The sequence below is a fragment of the Blennius ocellaris genome (assembly GCF_963422515.1).
Source record: "Blennius ocellaris genome assembly, chromosome: 6".
Classification (NCBI taxonomy): domain Eukaryota; kingdom Metazoa; phylum Chordata; class Actinopteri; order Blenniiformes; family Blenniidae; genus Blennius; species Blennius ocellaris.
The window spans coordinates 9419388-9442346 of record NC_137655.1 but is presented as its reverse complement, the minus strand read 5'-3'; the positions used below and the strand labels follow the sequence as shown (position 1 = coordinate 9442346).

General features: G+C 39.5%; 1 protein-coding gene across 4 annotated transcripts in view; it reads left to right on the top strand.

Moving 5' to 3' along the window:
• The window catches only part of pard3bb (par-3 family cell polarity regulator beta b), a 218989-nt gene that overhangs the window by 38507 nt on the left and 157523 nt on the right, over positions 1-22959 (top strand). For all 4 annotated transcript variants that reach the window (XM_080497881.1, XM_080497880.1, XM_080497882.1 and 1 more), the window contains 3 exons: positions 7478-7631; positions 12142-12236; positions 22021-22091. In XM_080497881.1, the coding sequence (XP_080354007.1) occupies positions 7478-7631; positions 12142-12236; positions 22021-22091 (320 nt within the window). The remainder of the gene's footprint in view (positions 1-7477; positions 7632-12141; positions 12237-22020; positions 22092-22959) is intronic.

The window sequence follows — 22959 nt, the reverse complement described above, 5'->3', positions numbered from 1 at the left end:
TCCGTCCTTAATACGCCTGTCTTCCTCCATGTATTTATTTATTTTTTATCTGGCTCCCTGTTGTCTGCATCTAACAGTTGGTGCTGCGTGTCTGTGACCCCCGCTCTGCCTCCAGGTCTTTACGTCTGTGTTTCTCATTCCTCGCAGTATTTCTCTCCCCCTCATTCATCTTTTCCCCGCCGTCTGTTTTGTCTGGATTTCTCATGCTCCTCTGAGAGGTAAGGTGACTGCTGATCAATAGCGGGCCAGCACACACCTATACAGACCTACACATTGTGCACCTTTACGTGCTTCAAACTGCTGAGCAGTTGAATTTCATTCATCCATATTCTCTGTGCGGAGACAACACCATCCTAATTATCGATTAGCACAGTGGTGGATCGATTGTAGTAGAGAGGTCACAGCCCAAGATATGTGTGTGTGTGTGTGGCTGTGTGGACATTATTTTCCCTGTCCCTTTTCATGTAGCCTGTATATGAATGTTTTTACAATGTGCAGTATGTATATCTGTACATACTTTGTGTGTTTTTAATGTTCGCACTAATCTATTCCCAATGCTTGACTCGGGTCTTTGTCGCTCTCTTTGTTCAATGTATTTGAGTAGATAAGAGACATAAAGATGAGACGCAGGACAAAAATATATGCGGGGACAAAATAGATTAAGTCGACGATCGAGATTGAGAGAGTGAGCGCGGGTGTATCAGATTCACGAGTTGATCAATAAGCTCTTTGTTGCTGTGTGGGTCTAACCAATAGAGCAAAGTGCTGGGACAAGACGAGTTACATCAGCTGATTTGTAAAAGGGCTGAATGGGAAAGTTACGGACAGCAAAGAGTGTAGATGAGGAGTAGAGGAGAGAAAGAAGCAACAAGGAGGCAGGCTAAAAGAGATGAAGCAAAAATAATAAAAGAGACGGGTTGGAGCAAAATACAAGGGGAGAAAAAAAAAGAGTGAGAGGCAAAGTGATGCCAGAGGGGAAAACAGGGCTAAGCAGGAATATCTGCTGATGAAAGACGAAAAGGCCAACTTGTACATAGCCCCGTATAGAAGAGCTGACCTGCCTCAGGGTTCATCCAAATTCTCTTTGTGATCTGCACAATTATTTTTACGGTCATCACAGAGAAATGTGCTAGATATAAGACCTCCTGCTACCAGCTTTGGTAAGCTCCTGACTGAGTGACCCCACCAAGCCACAATAGCAACCCAGCCCGGTGTGGCGGCGAGGGCGCTCGATTTATGTCGCAACATAAAATACACGTTTTCTTTTTTTTTGAAGAAGAAGAAGAACGGGATAAAATGTTGGCAGTACATCAAAGAGCAAAATGCTGATAGACACAGGCTCTGCAAGGCTGTGAAGTGTAGAACTGCTGCTGGAAAGCTCGGTTTTAAACACTCTGCATACAAGCATTGTGTTTCCGTTACATGGCTTAGGCTTTTTTTTTTTTTTTTTTTAAGTGAGAGACGGAGCTACACAAACAGATAAGACGGATTGTGTTTTTTTTTTTTTTTTTTTTTCTTCCTTTACCTCTCAGGTGTAAGCAACAACAGCTTAACAGCAAACACATACTGTATAGAGACACAGTAATAAGAGCCGGAAGCATATTTATGTGTGGGGGGGGGGTTTGATGTGGGAGGGGGGGGGGGGGACGCCACACATTACAGATGCAGTTGGTGTTGTGCAGAGCTAGGTGGTGCTGTCAGTCTGTCTTCAGTCTGCTGTATGTGTGTGTGTGTGTGTGTGTGTGTGTGTGTGTGTGCGCGCGACTTGGTGATCAGAGTGGGTTTTCTAGTTATATATGAGGAAAGGTCTCATCAGAAAAAGAGCTGTGTAATTTTGGACCAGGAAGACGCATTTACTCTCTTTAATTCATTGTTGCATTCAGATCATTGGACTTCATTAATAACATTTTTTAAGGGGAAAAAAACAACCACAAAAAGCTGAAATAGCACAGCTGGAAGCAAATTAGCATATTCAGAAGGAAAATAGAAAATCTTTATTTTTGTGCACTGTGTCGTTTTGAATTAATCAGCGTGTTTGTCTCCCAGCTAAAGATAACAGTTAAAGTTGTGCCCAGCCTGTTTAATGGCTTGTATGAGGCAGCATGTCCTCAGTGCTCAGAGTGGGGTACCTGCACATCAATCTTATACGGCTGTGCTGTTACAGCTATAGTGATGAGGTGGTCATTGTTTAGGATATTGCTGACTCCATAAGATGCCTAAGTAAACGTGCACACACCGGTACATCATAGATTTTTTTTTTTTTTTTTTTATGGTAAGTGGTAGTGAGTGGAAATCAAAGCTCAGTGGTGTACATATAGCTCAAGCATATTTAAAGATTAGTGTGTGTGTGTGTGTGTGTGTCTGTGTGGGTGTGCGTATGGCAAAAGTCAAGCTCTGTCCACTAGTTGCGTATATACTCGTGCATTTGGCTGTCGGTCGCTTTTTATCGACTCGCACCGACCCAATCAATCAGGCCCTAATCGACCCGATTAAAAAGCATATCATGTGGAGAGAGACGGTAATGTAAGTGTGCGCGCTCGGATGCCGTGTCATGCACTTAAGTTTTGAACAGCTATTCATCCACCTGTATTAATTTGATGTGCTCGTTTTAAATTGAATAAAAGAACAGGAGCCAGCTCTGCACATCTTCATCCCCGCTCCCTCACTTACACACACACACTTGTCTTGCTATCTTTGTGAGGCCACTCCTTGACATAATGCACTCTCTTTGTCCTATGGCATATCATTTACATCACAATTAAGTCTCATACCAGAATGTAATTCTAACCCAGGGACACTTTGAAGTTGTTCCCCAGGTTGGACCCCTCAGCATGAGTCCTAATGTTTTTTTTGTCAAAAGTCGAGGTATTTATATACAGCAGTGGTTTTTTTTAAAGTCTGGTTGTACTATAGGGCTTCAGGAAGTTCACAGCAGCAGAAGAAATATAGGCGTGATGGGCATGCCTTTTCCTTGCATGCTTGTTTATTACTTTGTTCAGATGACATCCTTGGAGAAAAAAAAATATCAATGAAGGTATGGCAAAACTATACATAATTAAAACGTATAGTTTAGAAGATAGTAGCGCAGCTCTGATCAGTATTGAGGAAGAACTTACACTGCATGCAGGTAAAATCCACCTGTAATGTAGTTATTGTGGAGTTTACCTCATAAATAGCATGATCAATTTTTCATATTTTTGCAGTGTTTGTGCTGTGCATTTTTGAGAAAGAGGGAAAATATATATATAAAGACATTAAAAATGTGGTCTCTCCAATCTGAAGGCTATTGTGTATTAATTTATTTTGTGTGCATGTGCGTGTGTGTGTGAAAATTCGACATGATGCTTGGATTCATCTATCCATTTGTTCATCCATCTTCCACACTGCATTATCTAATTCTCGGTCACGAGTTAAACACCGAGAGACAGACAACCACGCACATTTCCAGTCACACCGGTGATCCTTAAATGCAACCAATGGAAATCTACGCCTGGTTGGTGGGAACATGCAAATTCCACACAGAGGCGTGACGACACGGAGAGCGCCCAAACACTACGATGTCTCTCAAAGCTTTTAGAATTATTGTGAACTCTCGTGTCATGTCGATTGGAAACTAATGACAACCAAATTGAATCAAACTCGCTTTGTTCCAACATAAGGAATGAACCGAGAAACCACCCAATCAATTGGTTTGCGCCCTCATCCCTTCCAGCCCCAGTGAAGACACAATGAAACCTGCTTTCTTGCTCAGATGGCATGTTGGAGCTTAAGCAATGAAGCTCACAAAAAAGATGAAGGCGCTTCTACATGAGCTTGTCAGCCACATGATCAAAGTAAAATCTGTGTTTTGACAGGATGCTGAAAATGGGAAAAAAAAACAACAACCAATGAACCCCCCCCCCCCGATGAAATTTACCAGCATCTTCATCTTTGTTTCTGTCGAGGGTGTTGACAGACTAGCTGATGGAAAGGTTAAATGTTATGTGTAGCAACGCGATAGAGACGCACAGTATTCAATGGGAATGTAACAATATATGACAAAAATGGTAAAAGAAAACCCCCCAAAAAACACAAGTTGTCCTCAGTATTTGGGAAGATTCTTTGAGCTTTTGATGTTGAAAAGACAGACGTGAAGATTTCTGGCGCACATCGGTTTATTCATTACTTGAAATACGAAGTCTCGGAAAACAAATTAAAGCAATTATCAAAAACAAATTAAATGTGCACACGGCTTGGGTTGCGGATCCTTCGATTCTTCTGTGGCACTAAGAACTGGAGCTCCCGAAAATCGGTGGCCGGGCGGATTTGTCAGCATGTAACTTTTCATTTTTCTGAAAAAATGGACACATCATCGCTCCAGCACTTGACACGGCGACACTCTCAGACAAATCTCAAGCTTCAGGTTTGCTTTTTTTGCTTTCGCTCTGACATCCCAGAGGTCTTTACAGTGCAGCACGTGTGTCAGTCTCTCTCATTATTATCATCATCACAATTCCCTCTCAGTATCAGTCCCTCAAATTCTCCACAACCATTTTTTTTTTCTTTCTTTCTTTTTTTTTTTTTCCTGCTTTCACTCTGTGCAGCCTCACCTCTCTGTCTCCCTCACCCCTCTTTTCCCCGGCATGCTCAGGCTGCGGTGTCATTTTGTTTGGCAGGTCTTTGAGTCCCCTGTCGAACAGAACAGAAGCAAAGTCCTCCCCTGTCTCATCTGGTTGTCTTCTCTTTCTCTCTCACCTCTGCTTTTTAAGAGACTTGGCAGGGCTCTGTTGAATTTGTCTGCACATTTTTTCTTCCAGTCATTCTTTAGATGTTCTTTTTTAAGAATCTCTGCCACCCCTCTGTGCATGTTTTTTTTTTTTCCTTCTTCTTTCCTTATCTGGAAGCTATTAGTCTTGTTCTACTCAAACAGACAAAGTCACTGAAAACGGTTATGGATGTGAACTCTTTCCTCTTAAAAAAAAAAAAAAAAAAAAAAAAAAATATGCGTAGGTCTTTTAAATATTATCATCCCATCTTTACTTCTATGCCTGCCTTTTTTTCCCTAGCCTGTATAATTGCGATATCTGCTGGTTGCTACTGGACAGAAAAGTGAGAAAAACAAATACGAATCGCCATCAAATGAAAAGCCCTGGGGTTGCATAACTGAACCATGATGTTTTCTTTTTCTTTTCTTTTTTTCTTTTTTTTACTCAATAATGATTTTGGCAACAATGTGAGTTTTAACAATTAGAGTTGCAAGCGGAGAATGAAGACTGGAGAGATGTAGAAAAGGCTTTTATAGAACCGAGAGATGAAAGAAAGGAAACCTGCAAGCGGGGTGAGATAAGGTTGCTTGAGGAAGGCACAATGGAGCGAGACGATAACTGAGATCTGTGATAGAGAGAAGGAGTGTGACAGCATTAATGTATGATGGACTGGATGCATTGTTTGGATGGAAATAGTGAGATATGGAGGGTAGAGTTATGAACGAGGTGCTGCATTGTGTGAAGACAAAATATTTTTCCGTGCATGGTCGCATTGGAAAGAAGGTGAACTCATTTAGTTTGTTTGCACCATACTTTAACCAGAATGGGTTTTTTTTGTGTCAACAAAATAACGTATCTTTCATATGTTGTCTTGTATTTCAACACGATGCAGTACATTAGTATCACACCAAAACAAGAGGTTTCCAATCTGGACTGCCAAATCACCGAGCAAATTGTAAACATTTCAATGAGAACATTGCTTTTTAAACAACTTTCTTAAGGGTAGTGGACACAACAGAACACTGAGACCCAAGCTTAAAGATCGGTAATGCTACCGTGAAAGCTTTTTGTTTTTGCCTGTTGCTATCAAACTAACCTCAAAGCAACTCTGTCGGGGTGAGTTTGTGAAAACCTGCATAATGCAGCAGCTATAGAAGTTTTTTTGGGGTGTATTTCATTGTACTGTGTGCCAGAAGGTTCCATAAAAATCTCTTTATGTAGGGATTTTTTAAATGTGTGCCGACAAAATCTAGACAACATGAGGAGGGAAAGCAGGAGAATGAGGTAAAAAGAAAACAACAACACAGCTTTTAACAGCTCTAAACATTCTGGCGGAGCCACATCCTCCGGCGCTTATCCATGATGTCAGTCACACATCAACGATGAAGCATTCGCATGTAGAAACGTATCCGAATTGGTACCACATACGAATGAGGCCTGGGTCTGGTGTGACACAAATCTGAGTGGCAGAACAGGTCGGAATGAGTCACTTGTGAGTAAACAAATCTGAATTGGATCGCATTTCCCTGCAGTGTGAACAAGTCCGAACACAATACATCACAATACTGAAGGTACCAAAAAGGGTAACTGAAAGCAGTATTATTACACCTGATTATGAAAGATATAAATGACAATCAAGGGGAAAAAGGCAAAATTGTTGTTTTACTTCAGAAGCTGTTCACAGGTGTATTTACCTGCAACATTCAAAAGTATGTTGGATTCTTCACAAAAGTAGTTGTGTAAAGTTGTTGTTTGTGGTTTCTTATCCTCTCCCGAAACTGATAAAGAGGAAAATATTAGTTACACTTTATGCATCTGATGTTAGGATGTGTGCGATTGAACAGTTTGTGGCCACACACAAGGGTCAGTGTATTTGCAGTCTGCTGCGATCTGTAAAAACACAAGGAAGATAAACTTTAAAACAAAGATTAAACCATTTGTAAATACTGCATATGCTTGGGGGAAAAAAACAACAACAAAAAAAGAGTCAAGGTTTGATCTTGGGTATCACATACCTGGAAACGCCCGGTGTAAACAGGCCATTGCAGATATTGTCGTTTCACATGAGAGAGAATATGTTGCTGCTTTCAGTGTAGCAGGAAGCCTCTGGCTTTGCTGGCAAAGTCCCCTTTCTTTACTCTGAGCCGCTATAGATATGTCACACACATACGAACACAGACACACTCAGGTCTATTCAGCCTCTACGTGGAGGCCCCTAGAACACCGTGTTGACCAGCTATGTGAGGCTAAACGCAGACTCAATAGACAGGGATTTCACTATATAACATGGTTAGGGCTTGCTAGGGTTTTACACGCGCAGAAGGAACATGAATGGAGCGGGTTGATAGTCTGTAGGCGTACACTGTCACCGTAATGCTGGGCTCCTTGGATGTCCTCTATCGCGTCCTCATCCACAAGGTAACACATGTGTACATCTATTGAAACACCTACAGCTTTTTATTGTGTTTGAACTCTTTTTTTGGGGGGGGGTGACCAGAATGGAGATATTGTAAATTTCTGAATGTGCCGAATTGTCAATTGATTGCTGTTTTTCTTCTCGTCGTTGACATATAATGCTTTTGACTGAGCTCTAGAGTTGTGAATTTCAACCAGTGTCATATTTATGTCTGAAAATCTGGAGGATCCTTAAACATCATCCCATAATCTTTGAACAGAAGGTGCACAGTTTTGTACTGAAGTGTGTTTGTTTGTTTGTTTTTTTTTTATCTTAGCTGATGGCGGTGTATGAGGAGCAGGAAGCCCAGCAGAGGGGCGTGGCTAACAATAGCCAGGCCTCAAGCCCCGACCTCTATCAAACGGAGCTCTCTGTTTTCCAGCCAATCGCAGGAGGGGAGATCGAAGTCAATTCATCAGCCCTCAAGTCCAGTGAGTAGTTCTGCGTTATGGTAAAGTGTTTCGGGGTCTTCTCCAACATCCACATGAGTTGGTTTGCTTTGAAAACGCCATCAAATCAGGGTGTCAAAATAAAGTCTTATCAGCTGTTTTAGAAGTTAATTACGTTTCCATCCATCCATCCATGGTTTCATTATGGCTCCAACTTGTGGCCTGGCATGCTAATTACATCATTTTCAGCATTTCTTCCTTTTCCGGACAAATTGAGTTAATTCTTGCAGTCGATCTAAAGTTTGCTGAAATGCAAATGCAAAAACAATGTAGGTTCACTTGAAATGTTGCCGCGTCAACTAAATACTTATTCTAATGTATTATTTTAACCGGTGATGAAACTGGGACTTGCGAGAGTTAAGTATCACGCGTGCTAAATTCACTCTCATGAGAGCTTCCTGACAATGTCCTTTGGGAATATCATTAACCTTTGACTGTACACTTTAGGTCATCACACTCAGGTCACAGCTGAAGAATCAGGTTCATTTTGGACGATATTTTGCAGGAAAGTGTCATAAAATATGTCAGAAGGAATAGAAAGGATAACGTTATGAAGTACATTCTCAGTTTGTGCACACAGGGGATTCTGTTAACTTTGGATATGAACACCATCAAAGGTCGGGAAGTGATGGGCAGGACATTAATGAAAGCAGAATGGTTAAAGCAAAAACATTGGCATTGCCGTTCCTGAGAATGGGATGAAAGAGTCAGATGAGAAGCAAAAGAGACGACAGGAAGTGTGTGTGTTCTGTCAGGCTGTGAAACAAAAAGCTGATGTCTGTGTCTGGTTCCTGTTACCTGCAGCAGACCTGTCATCGTGACCTACAGCTTCTCTCTCTGTCTTACGTCAAGTTGAGGGCCGCTCAGTCGCATTACTGTACTTGTGAGTGTGAGAGGATTTAGAGCTGTCACAGCAACTTGTCCACATTTAATTTAGCTGTAACGAAAACAAGCCGTGGAGCTGAACGGCTATGAGCGTGCACGGTAAGCCAGAACAAACGCCAACATTTCAACATGTTTTGTCATTGTTGTTTCCAAAATGTCACTTTAAATGAAGAGTGCTATTGCTTTATTGTAAGCTGCCTTCTATCAGAAAAGCGCAATATTTGTCATTCTTGTTGATTTCATTGAAACTTCCGAGCCGGTTTTGAAGGCTGTCAGGCAGTTTGAGCTCAAAGACTTTTCAGACACACATTGTTTTTACAGTAGATTATTATCCTTCTTCTCTTTTCACAAACACTGCGAGTGTAACATTAAACATCGTCTATTTTATCCCTTTCCTAGTAGTCATACAGTAATGGACATCCAACGTTGTCTGATGCAAGCTTTGTAAATCACGAGGAGACCTGGGCTGTATGATCCAGATCCTGTTTGGACAGGAAGTTTAGTCTGCTTCAGTGTAGTCACCCATCAGCAGAGATTAGGAAGAATGTGCGACTGTCATGGGAGATTAGAGGTGACCGAGCTCTGGAGGCGATCACTGTCGGACAGAGAGGGTCAGCGTTAGGCCTCCGTCACTGTCTAATGTTTTCGCTTTTCGTCCGACCGCCAGCCTCTTTCAGCTCGTTCTCCACGTCTGCTAATCACCGCCTCAGCTTGGGACTATCTCGTTCTGTCACTCAGTCTTCTTTGTGTTGCTCACCTCTGTTACACTTTGATTTATGAGAGTTCCTTCAAGCTCTTCCGCCTGTTTTTCCCATATTTTTCTTCAAGTTTCTTGTTCAAATTGACAGTGTTTCATTCAGAGGAGGAACAGATCAGAAGGGATTAAAAGACAGTCCTGGGGCTGCATTGTACTGTGTCACTATTTAAATCAAAGAATCTCAGTGATATTATTTCACAACATTAGTTGGGGGAGGAGAGCACAAACTATATTGTTTGGACTGCAGGATGGTTTTCAATTGCAACATTTCTCGACTTATGTGTTGAGAGTAACATGTTTACTGTTAATAAAACAATCCATCACAAATACAGAAGTTCTTCTGAAGCATTAATTGACAATAACTTGCCAAACACGGGTCAAAACTAGAATCGGAAGTCTTGACACTGATGCATGATGAGGTTGGATGAGGAAGCCCGTGAGATATCTTAACAGATCATACCACTAATAATATATAAACTAATAATACATTGTGGTTTTTCTTGTATTGATTCATCAGTTTCTTCCTGAATTTCACATAAAAATAAATTAGGGATACATTTAATTTTACAAAAGAGGGTTTAGTTGTAAAGATTGTGTGCACATTATAAATGAAATGATGCTTGAGTTTAAGCTCACATACTTATGCTGGAACCGTCATTAGTGCTGATTGTAATGCCAGACTTTTTCCGAATCTTAAATAAAAAAATTCAATGATTTTTGATCACAATATGGACAATCGGTGCCCCATTATTCCCCTACATAGACATCTTGATTTCTTTTGTGATACTCAAATTACTTTTTATATTTTCTGCACACTTTGTCATACTTGCACTTTTATATTGTGTATTGCAAGTGATTTTCTCCCCATTGTCCCCGTCTCTCTCAACAAACTCATTTGGAGCACTTGTGTTCCCCCATCCATTCATCTTTCTTTGGTTGCCTCCCTTTGACGAGATGGATTGATTAGAGGTTTAATGTAATCCATATCCCACAGCCGGGCTTAAGAGCACCTAGGGTCCATTTTGTAGCAATCAATATATGACCCTACAAATATCATTTGGCCTGTCTTCTGAGTAGTCCTGCCATGCAGAGTCCCCTCCACCCACACCACTTCCACCTTTGCTTTTCTATTCCCGATTGAACTGTAGACGCGAACATGGCAGGGTTCCTAATGTATGTATGGATTGATGGTCCCTATGAGAGGGGGGTTGGAGGTTGGAGGTTTGGGAGTGTACCACACAGATAATGATAATGCCACCACTTATAAATCTTATTTATTTGCTTAGCTTTTTGCAGTGTTGACTTTCCCACTCAATTACAGTCACTATTTCCACAAGCTCCGGCAGCAGCGCGGGCAGCGGCGTGGCGTATTTCATTCATCAGTTTGAGGTAAATGATGATTTTATGCAGGGAGCTGATGAGATGCAGACAGTATCATATGTTACCTACTTGCACACACAAACCTGCAAGTCAGCCACTTATTGCCCATTTGGATGCATGAACACCAAGGGTGTGCTCTGATGGAATAGGAAGGGAGGGAATCTTACATTAACTTCAGGAATGAGCCTCAAATGTAGTCACCAGAAACTCCTGGTATCAATTCAAATAGTGAATATCTAAGATTCCTGCTTTCTTCCCTTCATTCGTCTTTCTTTGTGTAGCTTTTACTTGTACCTAATGTTCCCTTATCAACAGTCATAACACTGCATCACTTTTTCCCTTCTTTCTTTTTACCATTATACAAATGGTAATATCTGTAGAGTTTCACCATCTGTTTCGCAGGGCACATTGTGCACTGGTAAAGGTTTTGCAAGCAGTTTAGACACAGCACTTCTCTGAAGTTTTCACTTTTGGGGGGGGACAAAAAAAATTGAAAAATTACACTGTTGCCATTTGCTTCCAGTAAAGTTAACATTAGCTCAATGGTAGTTCCAGACCATGTAACCGTCCATCCATTTAACCATCTTTTCAACCATTTATCAAATCATTTGTCCTTGCTTCCACTCATCCATCACCTTTCTCACAAACGCATTCATATATGTATACATAATATTGTTCCAATATTGGTATTTGCTTTTCTTTCAGCATAAAATGCTTTTGCTAGTTTTCACAGAAATATCCCAACGACTGCACAGAAGTTGTTGTTGTCAAACCAACAACTTAACAAAGTCCTCTCATCTCTCTGTTTCTTTCTCATCCTGCTTTGACACTTATAAAGAAACACTCCCGGCCCTTTGTGTTGTGTGCCATGACTGTCTCACCGTCTATCTTGTCAACTGAAAAATTATTATTAGACATGAATTTCGCTGACCTGTGCCTGCATCGAAATAGCATCAGCGGTTTTAGGACAAACACATTTGAGACATCAGTATGTGTGGGTGTGTACACACTGTATATTGTGCCTTTGATAGACAGAGTCACTGTGCTGATTGGAAAGAGACGCGTGTTAGCAGAGTGAGAGTGGAGAGGGCTTATGAAAATAAATCAAACTTAAAACTGTGCAATAAAGTTTAAGAGTTATTGTTTGTCACGCAGTTCTGAGCTGATCCTGACTTTTCTTCTCCGTTTCGTGTTTAGTTACAAGCACACCAGGACACAATTTACACATATAGCGGCTCACAGGTTGCTGCTTCTGCTGAAATCGCTCAGTTTCTATTCTATAAAAAATACAAATGAACCTTACCAATTTTTACCTTGTTTGATTTTGCAGATTACAATTTCTAATTTGCATTGCAACCATCAGTACATGTATCCAACCAGATCTTTCATACTGAGCCTCGGGTGTTAAAAGAACTCTTGCAAATATATGCATCTTGGTTATTTTGTACCTTTCTGTGTGCATTTCTTTAGGTACGCCCCTGCTGGTGAGGAGCAGCAGTGACTCGGCCCTCAGCCCGCCGACAACAGAGACTGAACCCTCCTTCAATGGAGACAACACACTCATGGTAAGACCCTAAAAGGCTGATTGGATTAAGATTCACACATAACTCGCATTTTCGTGTGTGCAAGTCTTGAGATCACACAGCAATATCAGGAAGCAAATGATGTATTATCTCTATGGTGTATATGAACTATTAATACTCAAACATGTCTGCAGTGAACGAAACAACTTGCAGTGTATCTCAAAGGCAAGAAAGCTCTGCCTCTAGTCACACACCTGATAAATCTATAGAAAATATAATCTACAGCATAAAAATAAAGCATGCCAAGTTTCGAGATGGGATCATTTATGCATTTACAATACAATAGACATAAAGGAAAATTAGTGTCCAGAAAACACTCATTGAAATCACAGAATATATTTGAAAGGATTAAAAGCAACATTGCACTCTATGTTTACTTTTTAATGCATATGTTTCTGGGGGAAAGTCTTGGTTTTTGTATTTAAATCTAATTTGGAGTCAGTTTCTTGTCTTTTGAGTACAGAGCAGACTTGGACAAATGGTGTTAGCTGGATCAAACTTCATCAGGCATGCAAACTGATACCACCATGTTTTTTTGTGCAAGCTATTGATTTTCTTCAAAGAATCGTTACGGGCACCATAAAGCTGCTGTTGTAATCTAATAGGCATATTTTCCCAAAAATATGCTAAAGCACATTAAAACTCCTGAGGGGATAAACACTTTGATTTTGATGACCCCATGGCCTCCCTTTCAGCAGGATAGATGCAACATTTTCCTCGCTGCCTGTGAACTGAAGAGAATAGAAAATAGGATCAGTAATCTTATTGACGACTGAAAGAATCCGATTAGAAATTTCTCTTTAATTGGTTTGTAATTAAATCAAAGTAAGACCAAAAACATACAAAAGTAGGTATTTGCAGTTTTTTGTGTTTTTTTGTGTGTTTTTTTTAAAACATCGCAAATATCGACACATGTTCTTTCGCAGTATTACCTGTTTTACCTCAAGTGGAGTGTGGACATGACTCAGCAATTTCCATGTGTGTGAGATACATGGATGTGTTTAAGGGTTGGGCTGAATGGTGCCTTTACGTCTTCCTGTCCTTTGTTATCCAGACACACTCTGACACATCAGGCTCCATTAACAAAGACGGATGACCATTTCTTCTCCGCCTTCTTTTCATTTTCTTCTCTCTCTGTCTTCTAAAAGGCCAAAGGGCGAACACTTGTTCCATTCTCCTGTTGCCTCTGTTCTCCCTCAACTATACTTTACCTTCTCCTCGTCCTCCTTCCTCACAACGGCCTAAACTCACATTTACATCTGTGTCTTATTTCGAACTTTTGTATTTTGTTTTTTGTTTTTTTAACAGTTTGGTCCCAGAATGTACATATTCTTAAACTGTAAAAACTAACAACCCCCCAAACACCTAGAAAAATGTAAACATTTCAAAGAAAGCACTGCTTTTTTAATACATTTCTTAAGAGTAGCGGACGCGACAGAACACGACACTGACGCATCAATGATCCTGCCATGAAAGCTCGGTACCTCGTTGTTATCATACTGATCTCAAAGCCATGCTGTCGGCAAAATGTGTAAAACCATGCAAAATACAACAGCTATGTACACATTTTTTTATTTATTTATTTATTTTTGGCATTTAATTTTACACCAGACGGTTTCATCACAATTGATTTTATGTCGACCATGTCGCCATAGTAATAGTTTGACTTTGTGAATGTATTCTCATCACGTGTACACTGTGACACATAAACAACAAAACATTTAAAGTTAAATTAAGTTATTTTTGCACTATTTTAGCCACTCAACTAAAATGTGTTTACGGCATCTGGATTAGTGTCTGATGTTTAATCAAGTAATCTATAATGTCTAGTCTTTCATTCTCTTTTAGCTCAGAAACTAATCTCATACTGTCTTCTATCCCCCTACGTTTTCTCCATCCCTTCTCAATATATGAACATCGGTTGATTAATCTAGTGTGATTTTTATTTTTGCATTGACGGTGCTCTGTAAATTCCTTGGATTTTATTTGAACTGCGAATAAGGAGCGCCTTCACTAAAGGTTATTCTGAAATCTCCATTTGCAGTTCCTGCTATCATCACTGTTTATTCTGAGTTAATTATCCTCCTCAAATATTTTTCAGCTTTCTCTGTCAAAAAATAAGTCTTATATTAATCCCCCACCTAATATTTATGTGCATAATTACATATAATACACCTTTTTTTTTTCCCCCTCTAATCATGCATATAAACATGCATTTACTTACCAGAGCATCACAACAGATAAAATCATTATGCAGTGTGCCAGTTGCATTAGAGATGCTGTGGTGTTCCAGTTTCCCCAACAGATCGGAGGACACTAAAGCTCCCTCAAGTTTGCTGGTTGAAGAAACTCAACTCTTGATTGGACTCTTGAGTCATGAGCCTTTGACCCATGAGAGTCTTTACTGGACAAACATGCTTTTTAATCAGGCCATATTCCCCGCTGAATGTCTTGTTTCCAAGGCTCGGCTCTACTGGGGGACTTGATTGTTTCTCTGAGGTGGTCAGTCTCTCTGCTTGTTTTTTGGGGCTTTTTTTTTTTTTTTTTTTTTTTTTGCTGACTGATCTAGCTTGAGGATATACAGACCACACTCGTAAAGTATGTCCTGCATGATTCAACAACAAAGGGCCAGATTTGTTGTCTTGCTAATGATTCCATTCATTAACATCAACTCCACAATGGCTAGCTCCTGTGGTAATTCGTGATACCAAAAAAAACATGCGGTGTTTTGATTTGCAACCCATAGCTACAGTGATGGCTGGAATTCCTCTCTGAATTTCAGGTGAAAATCTCATAAGATAAATGCATAAGAACCGTTGCGTTTGATCAGAATGTTGATTATAATGTCGAGAAATGCAGAGATATAAATTAAGCACTTTTCCTTCAGAGAAACAAAAGTTGTATTGTTCATGAGATGACATTGTAATCAGAGCAAATAGTTTTAAATCCAGTCAGAAAAGTGATTTGCAAGCAGGTTAGCTGAGGAAAAGTTGGACATTTTCAGAGATTTGTTTCATAAAAGACTCACTTAAGTTGAATTCTTCTACTTCTGCCCTGTTATTAAAGTCCCTTCAGCCATTTGAAGAGTCGCATTATTCAATTAGTTACCCTACTAATCACTTAACTTCATTTCTCTGACCACAAAATCGTTCAAATTAGCTTCTCATATCCTTTTCTAAATATGCAGATCAGATCATTCCTACGCAGTAGAAGTTCATAATAACATTTAAAGCACCTTCCACTGATTTCACTTGCTTAGCAAGGCAAAGAAGAATTTAACTACCAACGTAGTGTTTTGACTGTGGTGTAGTGGTTCTTTCTTTCCAATGTTTGAAAACATGCATTCAGGGCAAACTGGGTGTGGTTACCTGTCGTATAATCTCCCTATTCAGTTCATTGTCGGGCTACGTGATTCTATTTTTTGCAGCATCAACATGCATTCACTTTGCATTCATGTTCTGCATATCATTTCGCTTATCTGCTCTAATCACATGGTGTCACAATCAAGGAAAATAATTCCTAAAAAGCATAAAGACAATAAATGCTCCATCTCTGAAAAGCAAAAAGAAAGAAAATGAATAATTAATTAAAAAATAATAGGTTTTCTGAAACCCAAAGAAATACTTTGGTTTTGGCTATGTGTCAAGTATTAAAGCCTTTCGACAGCACACATCTGAATGATCAATATTTGGCAAGTGAGACTGGAACAGTGTGCGAGAGAAATATTTTGACTCTCAGGAACGAATTTCAATCAAAGTTTGACCCGAGTTGTCTTGGATTTGACATTGCTAACCTGAAGTGTTCTGTCAACATTGGAATGCTCAGTTTAGTCATTATAATTTTAAAATAAAACCCTTTTTTCACTATTTTGCCTGGAAGTCTTTTCTTCCAGTTTGACAGCCTTTGTTGGCTCACATTTCTCTGCTTCTCTGTCTGATGCCTGCTGCACTGCAGGAACTACTGAACAGAGTGTTGGGCTTGGGCATGAGACCAGAGTAAATGTAGAAGGCTCTTTTTTTTTTTCCTTCTTTTTTGGATCCCTTTTTTTTTTTTGGTTTCCTTGACTATACCTCACTCATTCACACACGCACACCCTCACAGTCACTCGCTCATCTGTCTCCTCGCAGCCGTCCAGGTTCAGATGGAGGTAATGGCTCCGGGTAATTGTTCAAATTGTCACTTGGCCTTTTGCTGAGAGCGATGAGGGCAGACGAAAGTACTCCTCTTGCAGTAATTTTCTGTCTTTCTTCTGTTTCTGTCTCTTTTGTCCCCCTCTCACTTTATATAATTTCAACTCTGAGAGATTTACTGGTTCTGAGCGTACTTTTTCTTTTCTTTTTAAATGCCAAGCACAAATGAATACAGTAAACTGCAGAATCACTTTCTGTCATGCGTACAAGACACACACACACACACACACACACACACACACACACACCCTCGTAGGGTTGCAGGGCAGCTCCTGTGTGTTAATCAAGCTGGGAGTACTCCCTCCTGCCTACAATACTACTGGGGCTAATAAGGCTGTGCTGCATTTATTTATCACGCTGGTGTGTGTGAGTGTGTATGTGCACACCTGCATCTATGCATTGTGGCTTTTTCACCTCCAATGCATAATCATTTTATTTACCTTAAATACACCCATTACATTCTATTGAGGAATGCTTAGTTTGAACTTTCCCTCTTTCTATTTGCGTACAACTACACATTTGACCATAGATTCATTAAGTCGCTATATAACTGCCAATCAGTGGGTTACTGCTGATGCTTCAGGGAAATGAGTGTCCCGTCGATGATATAGTGTTGTTTACTTCCTGCTTTATTTAGTTATTGAAATTCAACAGGGCAGAACAAACCGAAAAGCATGTCACATATTCGTTCTGTCCCAAGTCACGTTGTCCAGTATTATTTCAAGGAATTTTTCAATATTTATTATTCTGATCACATGACGGTAACCGTTTGTGAGCAGTGTCTAAAAAGAATCATTTGGCGGTGAATTTAGGCATCCACAGGCTTTACACAATGTTTTCAATTGAAAATGGGAAGGTTTTGTTGCCGTTTACATGACAACGGTGCTTGGAACCACTGAAAATGCACCTTTTTGACAACATCTCCCAAGGTTGAACTTTTCGAAAATGCTCCGGCTCCATCTCACTGCAAATGGGGGGAAAACGGACCTTTTCTAAAACGCTGCTGCTCATTCGCACCAGGTCCATATTGTCCTGGGATTTGGTAGTTTTATAATTGAGAGCCACCGTAATAGCAATTAAACTTGGTTGTCTGTCCAGACGAATATCAGTGTACTCCCATCTTTTTTGTGGGGAAAACAATACACGTCATTTTCAGTATTTCTGCTGTCTCCTTGTAAATGGACATCGTTTTCAACACATAGCCATGAAAACACAAAACTCTTTCAACAAAAATGCAAAAAGAGCATTTTCATGTGAAACATTGAGTAAATGGAGCCAAAATCTCAAAGCAGAGCCATCTAAAAATCTGCTTTTAAGTTTTTCAAAACCCCCCAAAAAGTGCATTATTTCTTTTTTCTTACTTCTTTTTTTCCCCTTTCTAAGTAATATGCAACCTTTCACGAATATGCATCAAAGGTTTTGTCCTTGAGGTGTTTTTTTGCTTGATGTTCGATCAAAAAGTTTTAAAGTATCAATGGAAGATATCACATGTTTGCTGTCATATGAATAATGAAAATTATGTTTGTATTGCATTGTTGCCTTCAAATATCAAACTTAAATGAAGACAGCTTTTTTAACTGAAGACAATTATTGCTGGTTCCTCCTTAAGCCTGAGGCGGCAGTGCTTTCAAGTATCTTCAGTCCTTGGCTCCCAGAGAAGAATCAGGAAGTCAAGAAAAGCCACCAATTATTATAAACATACCTGGCTAAAAAAAAAAAAAAACAACCATAGCTACTGAGCAAAATCCAGCGATCAATCATTAAATTAAAATCTATAGTGTTTCTGAAGACTTAACCACCACCACTAATCATAATATGTATTTTTGTCTCATATTTGTGTGGCCGTCAGTTTATTAAACTAAGAAGTTAACCATTGTTTTTTCTTCCAGCCGCATAGTTGGAGTGTTTTAATTTATTGTTTCATTAGTTTAACAGAAAATTATATTTTGTATATTATCCATTTTCTTCTCCGTTCGGTCTGGCCCTCTGACTTCTCTATTCATCATGCACATTCCCAAAGTGATATTTCAAGATGGATCACCTCGACTTTATCACTTTCATACAGACTTACACGCATACATACATTTACCAGAAAATGCCCAGCATGCATTCCTACTAATTCATCATACTGACTCTTGGAGCGTTTTCAGGAAACACTTAGCTTGATTGGTTATTCAGTAATTAGTAATATTACTAATAGTTTGGTCTTTTTTTTATCTGCTTTAAGCAATTATTTGAATGGACTGAGAAGACTAAATGCTTGCAGTCCATTTATTACCAGCATAGTTCTTTTTTTTTTTTTAAAGTGGGACTATCTATCACAAAGTTAAAATGCAAATCCTCCTCCTGTATTGTCCACTTTTTGGAAAGCTCACAAGTATTGATTAAGCTGTCCAGCGTCAACAGACTGATGTATGTACTTTTTCTCAATACTGGTCTTTGATGTCTCTGTAATAAATTGTTGTCATGTAAAAAGTATTCGTTCTTGAAGCACCAGGCCTTTTATCATTTTGCCAGTTTTATTGGCTTAGTAAATATACATATATCAGCCATAACAATATGACTCCTGACAAGTGAAATGAAACTCAGATGTTTTCATTCTTTATCATTGGACCTGTTCGTTGGCGGCATATATCAGGAAGTTAGAACACATTCAAATGCAGGTGGTCGTAATTTTATGGCTGGTCTGTGTGGCGTCCTTCATTATGAAGATGCTCGCGTTATGCTTCGATGCATTGGTTGTCTTTTGACAACCATGACAGAACTGATCAATCTTGAAACACTTGAGATTTTTTGTCAATTTTATACATGTGTCAAGAATGTACTCTTCTCCAAATATAAATATTATGCATTCTTGTTGTGGGGAATAAAGTATATCGACAAGCCAGTAAGAGTTGGAATTCTGGCTTTGATGGTCTCAAACAACAGGGAGTTCAATGTGTATAATTATGTGTTCAGAGCATCGCCAAAATGCTAATATGAATAATGACACACATTTATTCGTTCAGATTCATTTACTTGTTTTAAATTAGCCTTTAATAAGTAACATACATGGCAGGCCTTTGTAATTAATATGTTGCTCTTCCGAAGAGCGAGAGCGAAGAGTAGAGAGACTATTTCTGCGTGCAATTATTAAATGAGACATGATTAAGCACCAGAGGCTTTTCGATTAATGTGTGAGTGGCTGTTATGGCAAAGAGGTTACTGTGATTGATGTTACCTGTCATATCCTTACTAATTAAGCTCACATGACGGCATCAACAGCCAGGCCAGACTAATTGATTATCAGGCCACCGAAACCCAAACATATGTTTACTGTACTGGCAGCCTGCCGCTCACTGCCTGGGTCTCACCTCACCTTCCTCTATGTCCCTATCCCTCCTAACACCGACTCGCGTTCCAGGCTCTGATTCTCAATCATCTTCACTTCTGTGCTCCCCGACATCTGTCGTAGATTTTTCAACCCTCCTTTCTAATTTGTCATGCTCTCGGTTCTCTTTGGTCTTTGCCTCTGTCATTGTGTGACAGGTGGAGCCGGTCATATGGCACTATGGTGGGATGCTGGGGGGGGGGGTCAAAGGTGGAAGGTTATGTGGAGAGTCCATTAGGGCCGACTGCTGAAACAGGGCCCTATTGACCTGTGTGTGTTTTTCTCCATATGCTCGCATAAACAAGCCCACATATTAACATATGTGTTCTGTGTTTTAGTTTTTGAATATCCTGAACTAGTGGATTTCTAGATTAATACTTTAATGCATGTACAAATTCCAACTGTTGTTTGCATTGCTGTGCAGCCTGTGCTTCAATCATTGCAGCTGCAGTTCATAGTATGCTGTTATTGGAGTCGGTGTCCAAAGTAGGGATGTTGCTGGTCCACATCTTTTTCATCAAAACAAACATTTCAATACATTTCATTAGCCAGCCGCTCTAAAAAAGGAAAAAGCTCAGGAAATCTGATGCTAAGGCTCAATATAATCTGTTTACTTCTTTAAAGCTTTTACTTCCAACAAAGTTCAGTAAAAAAATATCTTGAATGGTCATTGTTGTGAAGAAGTTACCTTTTCAGACGGAGCTAGATCCTATTGTCTACCAAATTGTCATGAGAGTGGCTAACAATGCTAGTCGCAGTTCAATGTGGTTGCTCATCGCTCCAGTGGGGTGATAATCACATTTTCTGGACTATAAAACACACTTTTGTTAGTTATTTAGGTGTTCACACAACCTACATTCTCTCACATCTTTAAAATCAGGCCTTCAAACATTATTATTTGTTCAGGCTTTCCATTAAACAACTTATTTTATGCAATTTGTTACCTTTATGTGAACATTGTTTACTTTATGGATCATTATTTATATGCTTTTCTTAATTGCTTTGTTTTAATACATTTCTTAATCGCTTCAAGATTAAGATTATTTGTCACCTCGTTTTAATTTTTTTCTTTTATTTCTTGTAAAGTACTGTGGATTCCCTGTGACTGGTGCTATATAAATAATGTTGCCTTGCTTTACATTCAGAAGGGACATATAATTAAAAATATTCATATGTACCAACTGGTGCTACTAGATGGCACTGTATGACAATAGAATCTTCTACACTACCAATTAAAAATGTCAGTCACTTAGAGTCTGTATCATGTGGTATATGCAAATAATGTTGTGCTGTTGGAAGTGTTCATGCTTTTTGATTGGAGTCTCAATTATTGTGATGGCATGTGGCTGCATAATGGTTAAAGAGCTTTGACTTACATGCACTTATATGAATAAATTATTGTGCCCCTTTTCTAAAATACAATATTATTAATTTGTTTATGTATATATATAGTAGTATAGCAGTATCCTTGGCTAAATACCCCAAAGTGTTCTTGGGTTCACAAAGGTTGGCTTCGTTGCTGAACTTAATAGATAGTAGAGATTTCCATGAGACAGCGTCCATTCTGTGAAGTAAACAACATATGGAGCTGTTAGAAGTTAAGTACATGCATGGCAGATGACGTATAGTATGAATCAACTATCTGTGCCTCTTAAGACAACTGTACACACTCGTACATACAAGTCCCATGTGCAGTGTATAAACTGATTATTATGTCTCCTGCTGGCTCACCACTGCACTTTTCCTCCCTCACCCGCTCTGTCTTTCTCCTGGTTGCCATGCCCATTGACAGTGTTATTTATTGCTGCTTGACAACACTGTCTTGTTGCCTTTAAATTGTAATTGCTATTTGTACATCATCCATCCATCAAATTAGCAGCTCCTTCACTCATGGCTTCACTCGTTTATTCACTCACCTCCCTTTGTATCGCTCTCTCGTCTAAGTTTCACACATGACGTACATGTTCCCAGGTGCTGATTCTGAAATTCCTTCTCTTTGTCTTTCATCCACATTTTTTCATGTTGCATGGTTAATTCTTTGCCCTGCAATCCAGAAGTGATGTTGATTGTTTTTGTTTTTGTAATGCTTCTTAATGTTTATCAACTAATTCGAGATTTAGAGCTTTTTTTTTTTGAATTTTTGTTATGATTGTTGTTACAGGGCATTTAATTGACACAATCTTTTTGCTGTGTGTGTTCTTTTCAGGCAGCCAGTTCTGTTGTCGAGAAGCCGACGGGAGTGGAGCGACCTCAGGGCAAACACTCCTTCAGTGCCAGGTCAGTGTGTTTATTAGTTACATGTGTGATGGATCTGAAGCCTACCGTCGGTTTTCACATATTTTCTTTGTAAGTTTGAATGTTCGGTTTTCTCGAGGACCATTTTGGTGAGAGGGTCCGCATGTGCATGTTTGTCTGCGTTCATGTTTATTGATGCTTGTGCATGTGTGTTTCTGTCCTACTTTTCCCTTCATTAAAGCAGAATTCTAATCCAGATCAAGGCCCTTGCAGATATAGTTGGTGTAAAGCGGTCCCATCATTAGCTCACTACAAAAGACTGCCAAAACAGGGTCAGGGTCACGCACACCCGCGTAAACACACAAACACACACACGTTCTGAAGCGGAAACACAGACATCCCTTCAAAAAACACAGCCATACACTCGTACGCTCTGAAATAAACAGCTACAAACACACTTGCATCTGATATTATTTTAAGGGTAGACACAACACATAAGACACATACACTAATGAGTGCTGCTTAATTAAGGGCAGGGATCCTCTGGGACTGTTCGTTGTGTGTGTGGATGTGGATTATTATAGATATAGATTATTATACCAGGACACGCTTGCAAAAGAGATTATTAATCTCAATGTGTTTCTCCTGAATAAATAAAGGCTAATGAATTAAAAATTATTATAGCCATTCAATGTAGCCTCATTCACACACAGCACAACTTGCATACTGTATTTACTCACCGGCCACTTCATTGAGTACACATGTTTCTGTCAAAAAAATATGACTTCACAAAGGTGTTCAGTTTTGCTTCAGATAATCTCGCTGTGCTTACATGGACCAAAGGTAATCTGTTTAAATGCTGACACAATTTAATTTGCACCATGTAAACACTTCAATCTGATTATATTTG